The following is a 16,705-nucleotide window of genomic DNA, read 5'->3' as shown; positions in this document are numbered from 1 at the left end:
AATTGAATTTACAGTTTCAGTTTTCATTTGTCAATTGGCACATCTGCATACAGTTGTTACGCAGGAGTTCAGGGAAATTACCTTATTCCCATTTTGCCTGTTGTTGTTTGTGTGTTTCTCTGCTTTCTGAACCCGCAGCTGAGCCTCATCTCTGTTTCTCTGTGGGGTGCTGCACACACCTGTGGGTAAACTGACAATAGATGAAATGTGCAAATACAGCAGAATACATAATTTTATAGCGTTACCTGAAACAAAATATTTATATAATTTCAAAGTTGAAAACACACAGACCTGACACGTGTACAAAAGACATATTAGCCATGAATTGTATGTTTTTTATGTTTATAAAACAAGTGTTTTGTTTCAGATCAGAGTGGGGTTCTTACTCATGACACTCTCACCCACTTGTCTTTGCAGGTCCTTTTTTTCTTTTTCCCTCCTCTATTCACTCCGCTTTCCACTTTCATCTCCTCCGCTCTGTTTTTCTCTTCCTTCCTCCTTTCACATCTCTTGCTTTGTCACTCTGTTTCTTTTTACTCATTGCTGCTCACGTTGTTGGTCATCCTTAAAACCCTATTTGGGTGTTGACTATCACCTGCCTCCACTTCACACTCACTTCTCTCTTTTTGTTCCTCTCTCAGGATGACCCTCTTCCATATCTGTCTTTCCAACCTATTCCTTTAATCCTTTTTGCTTTATTTCTTTTTATATACACTAGCAGCCATCTGATGCTCACTCTCACTCTTTCCTTTGTCCATCTTTCCATCCATACTTATTTGGCGCATGCACCTGCTCCCATAACCCTTTTTCCTCATCTCAGTGTATGACCTTGTGTATATGTGTACGCAAACACATACACACATACACTGACCCCAGGTGCTACCTTTTCAATATCCCAGTTTCCTAGTTTTTATGATTTGGTTGCGAGGTGAATTCAGGGTGAATGTGTCTCTCTCTCACACACACACACACACACACACACACACACACACACACACACACACACACACACACACACACAGGAATAACCTCCTGGATTAGATTAAATCATTTGGGTCAGTCGGTGGTGTTTTAAAAAGAATGAGCTAAGGCACACCTCCATACACATGTAGTATACCTCTATACTACAAATAAATTGAGGCACAAACATTCACTTGAGGATGAACTGAATAGATTTTGGTGGTTATGGGTCAAAGCTCAATGTTACTGTGACCTTGTTTTTGGCCATAATTTAATTTATATGCTATTTATGACACAATCTAACACAAATGTCTAATAGATTAAAATGATAAAGTCATTACATTTTATGTCCAAACAGTCAAAGGTCAACTTCTCTGTGACATCATACTCTTCTGCAAAAATATTTCTGGCCATTATTCAATGCTGTAACTCAGGACGATCAGATCAGAGCAGATTGTGATCATACTTCCTGAAACTTGGCTGTTTGGCGGAGGCCAACAAACACAAGGTGGTAATTCTAGTTTTCCTTTTATGTATCGTGGGGTCAACTGTTTGAGAGTGGTGGAATTTGTTATTTGAGAAACTCACAAATACACATACAAAAAAAAACTATTTGGTTTGGGGGTCAGCTGTTGTGGTCAGGTGGAATATATTTCTTATATTGGATAAGATATAAAATAGAATTGTGGTCTGCGGACTGAGTAAAGTAGTGCCATTATTACACTTGTGTGTGTGTATGTCTGTGTATACCTGTGACTGAGAGAGAGAGAGACATTGAGACATTTATAGGTGAAAAGGTACAGTCTATACTACTACTACCACTACCACAATAATACATTAAAACATTAGCCATATTAAATTATGTCAGGGCTCTGATAGCTTGGATAAATGTGTCATATGAAGTTTTTCGTAAGCTGGTCTTGGTCTTGGTTTTGTCACAAAAATCTTCCCTAGTCTGACAATACTATCAGAGCAGTGGTTGTGTCATTATGAATAGCTGCCATTTAGCTATTGATCACACGAGGGGAGCTGGTAACATAATCTATACTGTTTTCTAATAGATAACTACTAGGTGAACTATACCAAGGCAGTTACAGAGAGCAATCATTAACAATTACTTTACTGTGCCACATTTAGCTTTGTTTTATACTTAATTTTGTTTTATTTTATGTTTCATTCATTTAGCTTCTTTTGAGGTACTCCATGTTACATCTGTACATGCATATGAAAGAGTTTAGAAATAAGTTCACATCATCTAAAATCATCATTTTGCTTAAAAACTGATCTCAGTGTAGAAATGTTCTCAGCCTCTTCCTCACACACCCTTCACACCTATGAACTCCTGACTTTTTGCAGATTTAATAAAGTGCTAAAATAGACTCATTTGGCGACACATACACACACACCTACTAGGATGCTTGTCTCACCCTCTGGGTCTTTTCTTTATCAGATAAAAGCTAAATCAACAGTCTGTGCTCATTCTGTTCTAACAACCAATAACATAATTGCCTGATGGCCATGATATGCAAAATTAACCCTATCACTCCCATGCCATTGGCTGCACCTCCATACCAATGCAAATCATATGCAAATGTAACTTTCCAGAGATTTCCCAATGGCAGCATTTCTTTGTGTGGAATGCTGAGTCACTGAAGGTTACCTTGGTCTACTTTCCCACACTGATGCAGTGATGAACAAAACATGTTGGGACCCATAAATTAATAACATTTTCCCTAAGAGTAAGTGTTTTCCACACTTTTCCACACTTACTCTTACTCACACTTACTTACTTACTCACACTTCCACATCGTCAACATACAGAGTCTGACAGTGGAGAATGTTGGTGTCACAGTGAACGATCAGTCAGCAAAGACAAGTAATCTGACTCTACAATGTGCAGTTCATATCATAGTTTGTCAGGTTCCCAGTAAAAAGAATCTAGTTTGTACTTCCTCTCTTACCTGTGCTTGGAAAAAGACCTAAATACTTGATAACCATTCGATATAAATTGATGACATGGACAATCATGACAAAGAGAACAGAAAATTGATCTATTTTCTAGAAAGTACCATAGCAAGTCTAGTTATAGTATGCTGTTCACTGCCTTATTCAACAGTTAATGAATAAATTTCACATTTTTTTAAACATGTAATCATATACATTTGGATTTGAGAAATACATAATCTTGCATCTTTTAGATTCAGTCATCATGAAGACCATTGTTAACATTGCTGTGCCTATTCTGAGTTGTTGCTAATCACAGCCAAGACAGTGCATTTCTGTGACACGGATGATGGCAGTTATGTCTTGATAAATTTTAAAATTAGGGAAAGTTCGCTCAGCAGATGCAACTGTCACTGAGGATGTGACAGGTATTGTCAGTGCAGCTCACAGACTGTGGTATTATTTCTCTAACTGATTTTCATGGAGGAATAAGAATGTATCCAGGCAGTAAATTGTGGTGGCAACTGTGAAAGTTAATGACTTCTCATGTCATCTCTGGACCATCAATGTCAGTTTTTCCTTTCACAAATGGCATCTAATTCCCCTCAGCATAAAGTTTTTATACCTCAAAGGTCCAGTGATATCAGACCAGAGTCTGCATCTCATTAAAATGTGACCTTATGAGATTACCTTGAGGTGCAAGGTACTGGTACACCGATCAGGCCCATGTGGAGTTTCTTGCAAGTTTCTATGTTCTAGAAGACCCACAGACTTGCAATCCCGTTTTTTCATTTTGAGATAGATCTGCAGCAATGTCTACATTAGGGTGGGTGATCTGACAATCTTGGAAGATCGTACTATGGCATATAATCAACTTTTCAAATGAATCATACAGATCACATCATTAAGTACTATACTTAGTTATTTAATTTTAAAAGTTCAATCACTGCTAACCAGCCCACTGTTAACTTTTAAACAGCTAGCCCGCTAAATGCAGCCGGCGATGGCACTCTTTGCTCTGCTCTGCAGCAAGCTTAGCATAACGGCACATGTACAAGTTCTCCACTGGAGCAGAACAAGAACTACTGTCACCAGCTGCAGTCCAAGACAGTGGATTTGCAGTCCGTCCTTGGGACGAGAAACTTGCCTCCAGGCAGGGACGAGGCGGGATGAGCTGTGGCTAGCTGGTTATCAGCTACTGAACTTTCTAATTAAAATACTTACATATAGCCCAAAGGCAGCTTCTGCCTCAGTTAATTTCAATCCCTGGTGGTGGCTTTGACCCCCCAGTTCACTGGCAGCAGTAGTGGCACTGACTAGGGGCATGTGGTTGCCACCAATGTGAAACTGGCACAGACCTCTTGGTGTTCTGGTGTTGAGGTTTGACTGTGTCAGCCTTTTGCCACTGGACAGAGATGGACTGTTGTACTTGCTGCTGTGTGTATCTGCTGAGACCAATGCTGGATCAAGAACAGCTGCTGCTGTTGTCACTGCCCGGACTGAAAGGGCCTTCGAGGTTTAAAGCTAGAAATACCAGAAAATTAGTCATTAGCATGGGCATTTGGACCAAGGCTGCCGTGCGTCAGTGATGGAAAAACAAGGATTTGAAAATCATGTGAACAAGAGCTAGTTGTATAACACGTATCATGGGTAAGCACAACAAACGATAATGCTGCCTTAAATTATGGCAGCGGTATTAAATATGCTGAAATGATTAATTGATTATGTAAGTATCAATTATAGTTTTAACTTTAATGAACTGCTCAACTGCTTAAGTATCATAGAAAAATACAATTTTTTAAGAGATGCAAAGATTAGCTTGTAGTGTAATCATGAAGTTACTACTTTACTACAACCTTTTATAGACTATCATTAATCAACTAATAAAAATGTAATTAATTGATTAGTTGCTATGCTAATTCAACATAGATGAGGTGAATTTTTTTCAAATTGAATCTGATTCAGAAACTTTCGAGCAAAAAAAAGCTTTGAAACTGAAATATCCAAGCAGTGTAACCTGAGCAGTTTTTGTTTTGCTGTTAGCTGTAGTTATCTTTTTCTGTGTAGTTTTTATCTGTGTACTGATAAGTTGGGCTGACTGTGTGTGTGTGTGTGTGTGTGTGTGTGTGTGTGTGTGTGTGTGTGTCCTTCCCAGTGAATTGATGGAGAGGTTGTTATTGTTGGTCTGGAAATCCTCCCTCGGGACAGAGAGGAGACAGCAGCCACACAGCTGAGACCACTCCCACTAGTCCTGTGTGTGTGCGTGTGTGTGTGTGTGTGTGTGTGTTGGTTGCCTAGACAAATAAAAGTAGCCATAATGGGCACCTTTTGCCAGCTGAATCCCCCCCCCATTCATTCCCTCATCTCAAACACACACACATTTTGTTTGTAGTAGCTTTAGGATTGCTCTGTATTTTTAGGCTATTACTATTACTATGTAATGTTCCCTGCAACACAACACAGCACAGCACAACACAACCCCAACCCAACACATGATTCCTTTCAGTGACTCACGTTGTTTTAGTGCTTTCATGAGACATGCAGCTGTACTTCTATTTTTATGAGACATTAAGTCTAGCTTACTGTCTGATACAATGAGCTAACACACCTCAAGCCCTAAACTGCTTTGTTAAATTATTAAAAGAGTTGTGGATTGTGAATTTCTTTTCTTACAGATTTTTGTTTTATTGGACTTTTCTGTACCAAGCTTATTTCACACTCTTGGCAAACTGGCATAATGAAGGTTTTAAATTCAACTTAAACTTGAAGACACCTTGATATTATTTCATGAGTGGTGTTAGTGCCACTGTAGTTGATCTTTCATCTTGATTTATCTCACCCATGGAAATCAGCATGTGCAACCAAGATATTGATTGTTCAGTCAGAATAAGAATGAGTCCATGGTCCCAAAACTGTGTGTTTGTGTTTTGCTGAAAATGAGGGCTTGAGAAGCAGAGTTTACCAAAGGCAAGGTATAGTGTGGCTGGCAATCTTCCCTTTCTCTGCATCCTGGGACCTGCTGTGTGAAAAGTACAGAGGTTGTGTATACAATTAACTAATGCAGGAAATACTCTGTGTGTGTGTGTGTGTATGCTTGGCTGCAGCTGCGAAGTGGATTCTAAGTGAAATATCTGGTTCAATGTAGCGTAAGGAGCGAGCTTCTAGCTCCCCACCACGGCCATATCCCCCTGAGTATGTGTGCCTTTGTGTGTGACAGCTCTCCTGGCAGTGCCATGCAAAGCCTGCCACCATCGCCTTGAGTAGCAGCCGAGCTTAACATCGCATTGAGCAACACACAGCTGTGTGTGTGTGTGTGCGTGCATGCATGCATACATGTTTCTCTTTGTTTGTGTGGCTGAATTTTTGTTCGAAATCTTTGTAGCCAGGACATTTTAGCATACATTTAAAGGCTGTTTGAGGGTTAAGACTTGGTGTTAAGGTTAGCATTAGGTCTAAGTTTGGGTTTGGGGTTAGGCGCTAGGGAATGCATTATGTCAGTGAGTGTCCTCATAACTATAGAAAGACCAATGTATGGATGTGTGTACATGTCGATTAAACACGTTTAAATGATCCATGTTTAAGTAACTCGGTAAACTAAATAGGCCTATTTTTCAGTAAAGCAGATGCATTTATTATCCATCATTTTAGCTGCGACCAACTGCTAGCATAAATCTCCATGTCCGAGGATGCCATGCAAAGTGACCAGTGTCACAGCCAATAATTTTCTAATCCAGCACATAGACTTTATTGTGTCCGAGCTGGTCCAGGAACTGGGTGAGATCCTTTATTTATAAAGCACATTTAAAACACCTGGCATTGCTACAGTGCTCTAAATTTTCAAATTAAAAACAAAATAAACCAAAACAATTAAAACATTTTGCATCAAGGTAGAAGAAATCTGAAGCTAAGGAAAGTGCCAACCTATTCAAAGTCTTTTAAACAGACAGACAATGAAACATCAACTCTTCTTACAATGACCCAATAAAAGGAGACCAGCAGAGAAGGAATCTGCTCCCCTTTTCTTCTGGCACACAGAAACCTAACTTCGGCATCCTGGATTAGCTGCAGATAAACCAGAGTGAAAGGAGATACGCGAGCAAACACATATGCACATGGAATTAAATGAATTGAATGCGATGAGAACATGTACTATTTTTTCCAAATCTGAGAATATGCTACCTGTGTACCTAAATAATACCTTGAATTAACTAGGCACCTTTTTAAAAAAAAAAAAACAAACAAAAAAAAAAAAACTGTAAACACACATGGGATCATTTGAGTGTGACTTTTTGAGGAAATGCTGACCCTTTGTGTGCTGCACACACACAGGAACTGCACCATAGACCAACTACCTATTTTTGCTTTTTTAGGATGCTAATTGTGCTAATTTGAATCTCATGCTTTATGATTTGTTTTGTGATTGTGTGTATATTGGTTAGATCTAGGTTTTCTTTCTCTGTAAAGTCATGCTTGTGGTTATGTTCTGTAAAAACAAGTGAACTTTGTCTCTCTTTTTACAGATGACCCAACAGAAGCAGACCTGTGGTTGCTCAACAGCTGCACTGTGAAAAACCCTGCAGAGGACCACTTCAGAAACTCAATCAAGTACTGAAAAACACTAAATACACCCTTTGCTCTCTATTTGTTTTTTTTATGCCGCCAGCGGCTAAAAAAGTTTTAGGTGTTTCATAGGAATTAGATGAAAATAAAACAAACATTGATTAAAACAATTACAGCACACGTTGTGGTAGAGAAATAAATCAGGACTTGTTTGATTGGCTGCTGGAAAAGAACTGGGCATGGTCTGTCCACTGTTAGAGCACAAATCATCAAGATCCTGTGCATAGCCAACTTTATGAATAGGTTCCGTGTCATTTTGTACAAGATGATATGATTTAGTAAGAATTTAAAATTTGTAGCTTAAAACATAAAGAGCAAATAGCTGGTCAGAATAATTACATCATGCAATCCCATCAACAAATAAAGACACAAAACATGAGACAATTAAAATAATATATCTTGAATATCTGTGGTTATTTCAAAAGTCTGTTAGAGCAAAAAAAGTATTTTTCTAAAATTTTCAACATTTATGCTGTTTTAATTTGGGGTTTTGCTTAACAAAATGCGTTTTCTCACACATTTGTGTGTATGTATGTGTATGGACATGTGTGTTACATGTTTTAAGCCCTTTTGCCCCATGTCAGTTTCCACCTACTCACTGTTCCACTGATCTGTTGAAATAGAGAGAGAGAGAGAGAGAAATGCACACAAATTTGCATAAACACAGAGAAATTAAGCTCAAAACTGTTTTGCATTTTGATTAATTTCCCTCCATCAGGGGCACACACACACCTGGCGGGGGTGTGCTTTTGTGGAAGCGAGAGTAAACAAGAGAGATTGAGTCACTAGGTGATTTGGTGAATTTTGTTATTGAAGACAGTTTTAAGCTGCACTTCAGTGAATATGTTTACTGTTATACATATTTACTGTTAATATATTATCCACTAATGACAGATAAAATTTTGAATCCTCTACCACCGCCTGACAAAGACGACATTGATTTTCTTGTAAAATTTGTCATAACATCCATTGTAGTTATGTAAAATCCAGATAATCAATTTGAACCTGTCTCTAATTAGAGGAACTGCGCGTTGAAGCATTTCTGCGTTTGAGTCCAACACGCAGTGTTGTGCCAGATCACACTTAAAAAGAACTAGTTCAAAGTTCAGTTCATACAGATGAAAATGAACTAGTTCACGTTCATTGTTCATTTAAAAAAAGTTGAACTAAGTTCACAATTTCAAAAATGAACTAGTTTACATTCATTTGTTCCGTTTTTTTAAAAATAAATAGGCTGCTATTCTTTTTCAATAGAACCTCCTTTTACCCATCCATCACCAGCCCCAAATCATTGCCATTCCCGAACTAAATGAATTATTGTAAACCACTGAAGAATGACATACATGAGTTACATTTAAAACCGTCTGTGCCGCTGGCACCAACCATGCTGGGCCGTGTCTAAGGAGATGTGATGCGGCTTGCCGTAAAACTGTCGTAAACGTTGCTCACGTTCATCATTTGTAAATGATTTGTTCAGTTCATAGTTCACAAAAAATATGAACGTGTTCACGCACAACACAATACTGCTGACACGTAGATCAATTAATTGCAAGCTTGGTAGGCTTAGAATGTGTTGACTCTAAAAATGTTCTACAAGTACTAGCACTATGAGCATTGCATTAATACATTACATTCCAAGTGACCTCCGCACCAATTTCAAAATAATTGCATGTCTTCTCTTTTGTGGTCCTCTCCTTGGCACTGTAATTGATCCTCCTTTTGTCATCTTACTGTCTTGGAGTGGAAACACTTTGATGAATTCATTAGGCGAGTAGTCTAGTTGATTGACAGAAAATTAATCGTCAACTAATCATTCACTTTTCAGTCAAGAAATGCCAAGCATTTACTTGTTCCAGTTTCTCCAAAGTGAAGCTTTTCTTTTATATGATAATAAGTTAAATATCTTTGGTTTTTGGACTGTTGGTCACACAAAACAAGAAATTTATATATGTTGCCTTTGTTTCTGAGATTTTTTAATTGGAATTTTTCAGATTTTATAGACAGATTTTTTATCAAAAGATGAATTGATTAAATGAGAAAATAATCTTCAAGTTAATCAATAATCAAAATAATCATTTGTACAGTGAATGTAGATAGACTGCATATTGCCGAGGCTGTTTCAATTACTAGCAAAAGAGAAGAAAGAGCATTCAGTTTCATGGCCATAACTGAATTTTTTTTTAGTTTAGCCATAGTTTTGTGTACATTTGGACACCTTATTCCTCCCTCAATGACATCATTGCTGCAACAGGACAGTTGTCTGACATGTTGGAAGGGACAAATTGTAGGTTTTTTTAGTTGGTTGGCTCATATAGACAATTTGCATTTTAGGCTAAATGCAAAAAGGAGCAATTTATCATCTGTCACATTTTACATTTTGGATGTCTGAATCATCAGAATGGAGTAACTTATCTTAAGGCAATATTACAGTTTCAAGGGTGAACAATTTCACTTGGCCAACTTGATCAGTGCAATCTTCCTGTCTTTCTGCTTCAGCCGTCTCCTCATGCTCGCTTTCTCTTTCACTTTTTCTGTCATGCCAATTTTTATGCAAAGAATTTTTCAATTGAAATGCACAAAATAATAACACACTTCAAGACTTAGAAAATGTCTTCCTTGTTGATGCCAGAGTTTTTCTTTGACTGGAAATCACCCAGCTGTAATGCTAATGCAATTAATGCTCTATTCACTGGGAAGGACACACACACACACACACACACACACACACACACACACACACACACACACACACACACACACGCGTGCGCCTGTGCACACACACACGGACACACAGGAAGAATAAAAAAGTTTTTTTTGCCTTTCATCACTTGCTGCTTGCATGATGGAGACACAAAAATGAGGGGGTACGGGATCAGACAGAATCCAAATGCCCACTTAAGTTACTCTTTTTTTTTTCATGCCTTCATTTTTTTCCTTGACTTCTCTTCATATGATTGACAGAGAGAAAAAACAGAGAGAAGGAGGCAGGCACACAAGCTGCCCCGCGCTTAGTCACACTCTGGCCACTATGCCTGCACCTCCTGGTACCAAAAGCACACACACTTATAATTCTGTCGGTCTGGTGGTCCTAAAAATGTTTTTACATTTATTCAGTAATTCTGTTGCAGTGCATTGCAATGCATTCAGTAGAGTAAGAGTTTACATTTCAGTTGATGACGTGCAGAAAATTTGTTTGCCTATCTTATTTAAAATTTTTATTTCTATACCCTCTGTTGTGGCCCACTCTAGAGTTATATTTTTGAATATATTGGTGATGAGATATTGTGGAGCTTATCCTCCTGGATTGTATTGCTTTTTTGTCCAGAGGTTCTCCACAGAAAAGGGAAGAGGTGTGTTTGTCTATTGGATATGGCTCTCACGGATAATAATGTATTAACCTTAAATGTTGTCTGCTAATGAGTTTGTGTGTACGTCTCCCCTCTCTGACTGTATTTGGAGAGGTAGTTGGAGACATCTGCACCGCATGTTCAATAACAAGCTGTGCTGTTCGGTGGTGCTCAGCTTGCTGTTCTGCATACACAAGTTATGTTAAAGGAGACTCGCCAGACCAACCTCTAGTTCAAAAAAAAAAAAAAAAAAATTAATCCAAGCAAGGAGGGAGGGAACATAAACTCTTTTATAATTTCCAGTTGAATGAAAGATCTGCCTTAAATGACAATTTATATCAACTCTATAGCTGTGGGTGTCCATGTTTTACTGTTTCCTTAGTTTACAGAATTAACTCAAGCCCTCTGTTTGTTAAAAACACTTTGTAGGCCATTTTGTCATCCTATCTCATATTACTGGTGTGTGTGTGTTTGTGTGTACATTAGTGTGTAAAACAAATTGTCCCCCATGTCTGTGTGCATGTGGGACTTCATGTAGACCAACACACACAAACACATGGTCACAGAAGTAACAATCAGTGTCCTAGTAAATGAGTTGAGGGGTTTGAAATGGAAGCACAGGGGCTTTCAGCAGTCTTCTATCATGGTTTCGAGAGACACTGTGAAAAGACGGTTTATTACTTCTGGAGGACTGGGGCTTAGTTTGCATCCATGCCAAGTGTGTGGGAAAAAGAGTTGTGTGCGTGTGTAGTCAGGTGGATGGGTACCCAGGCAGCTTGCAGAGAGTTGTGTGTGTGTGTGTGTGTGTGTGTGTGTGTATGCTGCATTTTGAATTGTCATGAGAACCTATACTTCGGTACCAAGTTGATGCCAAATTCTGTCGGTACTTATTTTTCTACAGTACCGTGGGTACCAAAGATGTCATACGTCCTGGAGATGTGATTCTTCAAGGACTGACGAAGGCACTATAATAACCCTGCAAGCATTGTTTTAAACAACCAAAAGCCACTATGCAAATGGCTCGATAGAGACAGAATATCAAATGAAAGGAGGAAAACCTCAAACTTATCTAAGCATCTCAAAGACAGGCATCCAGATCTGTATACGGAATTCAGGATGGGTGAGTTTCAGTTGTTGACTTTATATTACCATGTTGTCAAAATGTTCTGAAATTCTACTGTTATTTTTTGTGAATGGCTACAGCTGGCATCTGTTGTAGCAACATTCACAAAGGCTAACATCTTCTCTTCAGGCAAATATAGTGACAGCTCCACACGTTAGCTGGGTGCTCACAACATGAGTAGGATACCGTCATTACCGTTCAGTCTGTCAAAATATAACTTTGACTTTTTAAATGAATATTTGCACATCATTGATCTGTTACCCTGTTAATCGATTGAATCTATGGCTTGCACACTGACTATGTGAAGGTGGGTGTGTGTGTGTGCACGCATGCATATGTGTGTGTTAGAACACTGTGTGTGCAGCAGACTCTCATGCTCTCGTGAATCATGGAATTTCATTGGTATTGGTACCGATCACCAAATTTCTATGTATCGTTACATCTCTAGTGGGAGATGGAATTCCTTCCAGCTTCTTTTTTAAATTGATGGCATACTCTGCCCTGCTGTTCACTCCGTCAGCAGGACTTCTACATCAGGAACTCACTAAGTAGCCTAAACTGCTAATAGAGCAGCTTCTGAATGCTAAAAAGTCAATTAGTATGGATATTTGGGTGTGTGTGTGTGCGTGTGTTTGAAATGCTGAATCTATAGTGTAATTCAGTGTCAGGGACCTCTCAAATCAATGAACGCGGAATGCATTAAAGAAACAGTTGCTCAACAGCATGTAATTAAACTGCTCTGTGTTTGTGTGTGTGTGTGTGTCTCTCTGTGTGTGTGTCTGTGTATGTGTGTGTGTGTTGGATTTCTTCACTTGGCTGTCTCAAGTAATTTGTATGATCAAGGGAATGTATGCTTAACGAATTAGAACCCGAGTCGGAGTTCTGTACTTCTGTTTTCAAAAAACACCAATTCCCACATTATATTTACATTCATTTCAATACAATTTTAATATTCATGAACCAACCATAAGAAAGAAAAATCATTAATGTTAATTGAAAAGGGACACACAACACAGAATGAACTGTTGGAAGAAGTCCAAAGTGTTATGTGCTGTGCTTATACTGTGTATTTATAACAGATGTGTAGGCTGGGTGGTGAATATGTATTATGCCTCCTGGCTACAGGACAGCCTATTGTTGGCTCAGTGTTGTCTTGGCGGAAGTTTCTTTACAAATTTCCGGCCATTGATTGTAGACCACATAATGCCAGAAGTGTAGTGGGAAACAGACTTAAAGTTATCTGCTTTACACACTGTGTATAGGCTTACATATCACGACACAAGATAAAACTAACGTAGAAAAATAAGATATTGGGTCTTAGGTATGGTTGCAGACTAATATTTGATAATATGTAAAGAGCACAGTTTATTTGTTTCACTACACTGTTGCTATTATTTACTAATAATATAAATGAAGAGATGAGTAAAAATTATGGTATATTTTTGAAGGCAAAATCAAATTCCAAACAAAATATGACATCACAAGTTTAATATATGGTTTACATCCATGGACTTTTAAAAGCCTTGAATACACTTTATTTGTAAAGCCTAGAATTTAATTTTAGAAATGCTAGAATATGGTTCTCTAATGCACAATTTTCTGATGAGGAATCAGTGCAGACAGCCACAATATTATCGCTAATACTGCAGGTAATTACATTTCCACTTAGTAGTAGGCAGCAGGAATATAGGAATATCTGCAATATAACTTTTTAATATAATTTGATAAAAGCTTGAACACACAGGCCCAGAGTGTATGTTCTAATTTAATACCACACATTTAATTTATAGTGGAGTGAACAAACATTATAGCCTGTGGCGGCATCTGTTGATTAGTAAGATGTCCACTGATGAGGGGCAAGTGATTTTATGTCATTGATTCCTGACCACATATTTACCAGAGGCAAAGGTCATGCTTGGCAAATAAAATCCTTTAAGTGAAAATCTACCCTGAAACAAAATTTACATATGTTATTCCACAGGCCTAATTTTTCACCCTTTGTTGGAGAGCATTGGCAACTCTTTCCAAATCCTAGAATTCAGAGAGCTGAGGCTGCAGTCTGTCAGAAGATAGAACTTTCGGTTGACAAGGCCTGAGTTGCTCCATTAATAATGGATCGGAGACTAACCTCAGAAAACACCACACACTCTCACAGTCACATAAATATATTTTAGTCTAATTTGTTCTTCTAAGAATCACTCAATGGTCTGACGTTGCTCTCTGGTCAAGTGAAGCGTTTTCTTTTTACAGGGCTTATAATGCATAGAGCTGTTTATTTTTGCCTTACAACATGTTTTAAATGAACTGACACTCCGAAAGTGACTGACATTAAGGCCAGAAATGTTTCCTTTTCATCAGGACATGACAGAGAGGTATAAGCAATCTGAAATCTGCAGTGACCTTTAGAGTTGTTTACTAAGGGCAGTTGTTTTATGTCTATGTTCTCGCAGTCCAGCAGACACACGGGCATGGATTTGTGGCTGGCTAGACACACACACACACACACACACACACACACACACACACACACACACACACACACACACACACACACACACACACACACACACACACTCTGAACACACAGCTTGCTGCCTGGGGCTGGTTTTGGTACAACCCAGGGATTGGCATTTAATCTGTCAGTTCCGCAGGGCATTAGCCTACATTTTGGGGTGCATACAGACACAAAAATAGTCAGAGAGAGAGGAGAGACGGACTGACAGATAGCATGGGGAAAAATACATACACAGAGAGAGGAGTTTTAGGGAGTGCAGCAAGTAGAGAGTTCAGGTGTCTTGATGTATTGGCCTCAGTGAGCCCAGGGCTGCATGAGAACCATGCTGGTCAAAGGAGTACTTTGAGGAACTCCTGAACCCAACCAACATGTCCTCTGAGGAAACAGCATAGTCTGAAGACTCAGGGTAATCCTCACCCATAACATGCCTGTACAATGTTGCATGGAGGTTGGGGACAGTGCCCGTTTTACTGACTTCACCTCTAGATTAACCATCATGGACAGGATTAAACAGACTTCATGAAGCAGGCTATTAGCAGTTCAGTTTTGTTCTGTTCTTTGGTGTTCTACTGCATTCCTGTTTTGCTCTGTTCTGTTCTTGTGATGGTAAAGTGAAATTCCTTAAGGTAACACGTGATTCAGTATGAACTGAGTGGTCAAAACAAGTATTCTTGTCACCAAATACAACAATGGCAGAAGTTTGATTTATTCATTGTGAAGACCCTGAGACTCAAGGCTTGGCTTTGTGTTCCAACATCTGTCTGATATTTCATGTTGTGGTGAACATAAACCATATTCCATGATTTTTATTCAGCTGCATTTAACAGCATTTAAAGGTGTTGGCACCATTAGCTGCTCAAGATGCAGGTAAATGCCTGAAACTTTGCCTTGATAAATCACCAGGCTGCAGTCCTGTAGGTTCTCTGCTGCTATGTTAAATCATGCATATTCAGGGTAGCTCCAACTTTGATCTAACTCAAATTAACATGAGCCTGTTAACAATACTTATAATACTTATAATAATCAGGTCAGCATCTAGCATTCCAGACCAAACAAACTTATCCCTTAAAATCATTCACCTGCTGTAGGGCTAGATTGTGGTGCTTTTATCTCTGCTTAACCCCTAAGACATTCAACCTCAACAACAGTCAGGCCCAATTTTATGCAAGGAATGCTGAAAGTGAAGTAACAGTCTTACCCTTTTTAAGCTTGTTTATCAGAAAAGGTGATAGGCAAAGCAGGCATCAGAAGGGATGAATGTAATGTGATGAAAGGCTAATAATGTTTAAATCCCTGTTCCTAACGGACTTGACTTTTATCAGCTTCTGTCGGCTTTAAAAGACCAGGTATTATGTCCTCTCATTTCTGCAGCCAGTGAAAACTATTTTATACAGTTCTAGTAATGGCATGTCAAGTCAGAGTTTGTTATGCTATTATGTGGTCCCCATTGGGACAGAACATTAATATGGACATTGCATAGAACAGCGGTAGTACAAGGGAATCTTTGCTCCGAACACGCCATTTCAAATTTTTAGGGGTCACTGAAGGGAGTCAACTGCAATTTCATCTTAAATGCTCAAAATTATTAAAGTAAGTAGAGTACAATCCATATATGTGTAAGACATATTCATAAGACAAACATATGAACGTTGAAAATAATAGAAATACTTTTAGCTAAGCTAAAAGCTAAGCTACTGCCTGACTCCACACTATTTTTAAATGTGCCTTGAACAAGTGCACACACACACACACACACACACACACACACACACACACACACACACACACACACACACACACACACACACACACACACACACGAATATTCAGACAGGACCTTTATTGCCTTTAGGTGCAGTCAGAGGTTGTCAGTGATGGAGATAATTAGAGGACCAGCAGACCTCTGGACCAGCACAGCATTTGTAGTTGTGATTATTTCAGTCATGTTTTGTGTTTGAGCCAATGTCTCAGCATCGCTAGGCTTATTCGGTTCAAATATTTAGTGATTTATTCCATGCTATAGCTCATTTGTATGTGCATTTTGATGCTTACATGCAGAGTATACAGTATTTTGTGTGTGTGTGTGTGTGTGTGTGTTGCTGAATTCTCCTCACAAACAACCTGTCACATCTGCTCTACAAAGTGGGTTTGAATGCATGGCTCACCACAGTATGGGGCTCTGGTGTCCAAGCCTCA

At 38.8% G+C, this 16,705-nt stretch overlaps 1 protein-coding gene across 1 annotated transcript in view; it reads left to right on the top strand.

The window, feature by feature from the left end:
- cdkal1 (CDK5 regulatory subunit associated protein 1 like 1) overlaps positions 1-16,705 on the top strand; it is a 223,728-nt gene that overhangs the window by 27,873 nt on the left and 179,150 nt on the right. The window contains exon 4 of the mRNA XM_022753568.1: positions 7,425-7,509. Coding sequence (XP_022609289.1) covers positions 7,425-7,509 — 85 coding nt within the window. The remainder of the gene's footprint in view (positions 1-7,424; positions 7,510-16,705) is intronic.

This window comes from Seriola dumerili, unplaced genomic scaffold, assembly GCF_002260705.1.
Source record: "Seriola dumerili isolate Sdu_G_001 unplaced genomic scaffold, Sdu_1.0 BDQW01000191.1, whole genome shotgun sequence".
NCBI classification, from domain to species: Eukaryota; Metazoa; Chordata; class Actinopteri; order Carangiformes; family Carangidae; genus Seriola; species Seriola dumerili.
The sequence above is the reverse complement of the archived record's forward strand: the minus strand, read 5'-3'. Positions and strand labels throughout refer to the sequence as shown.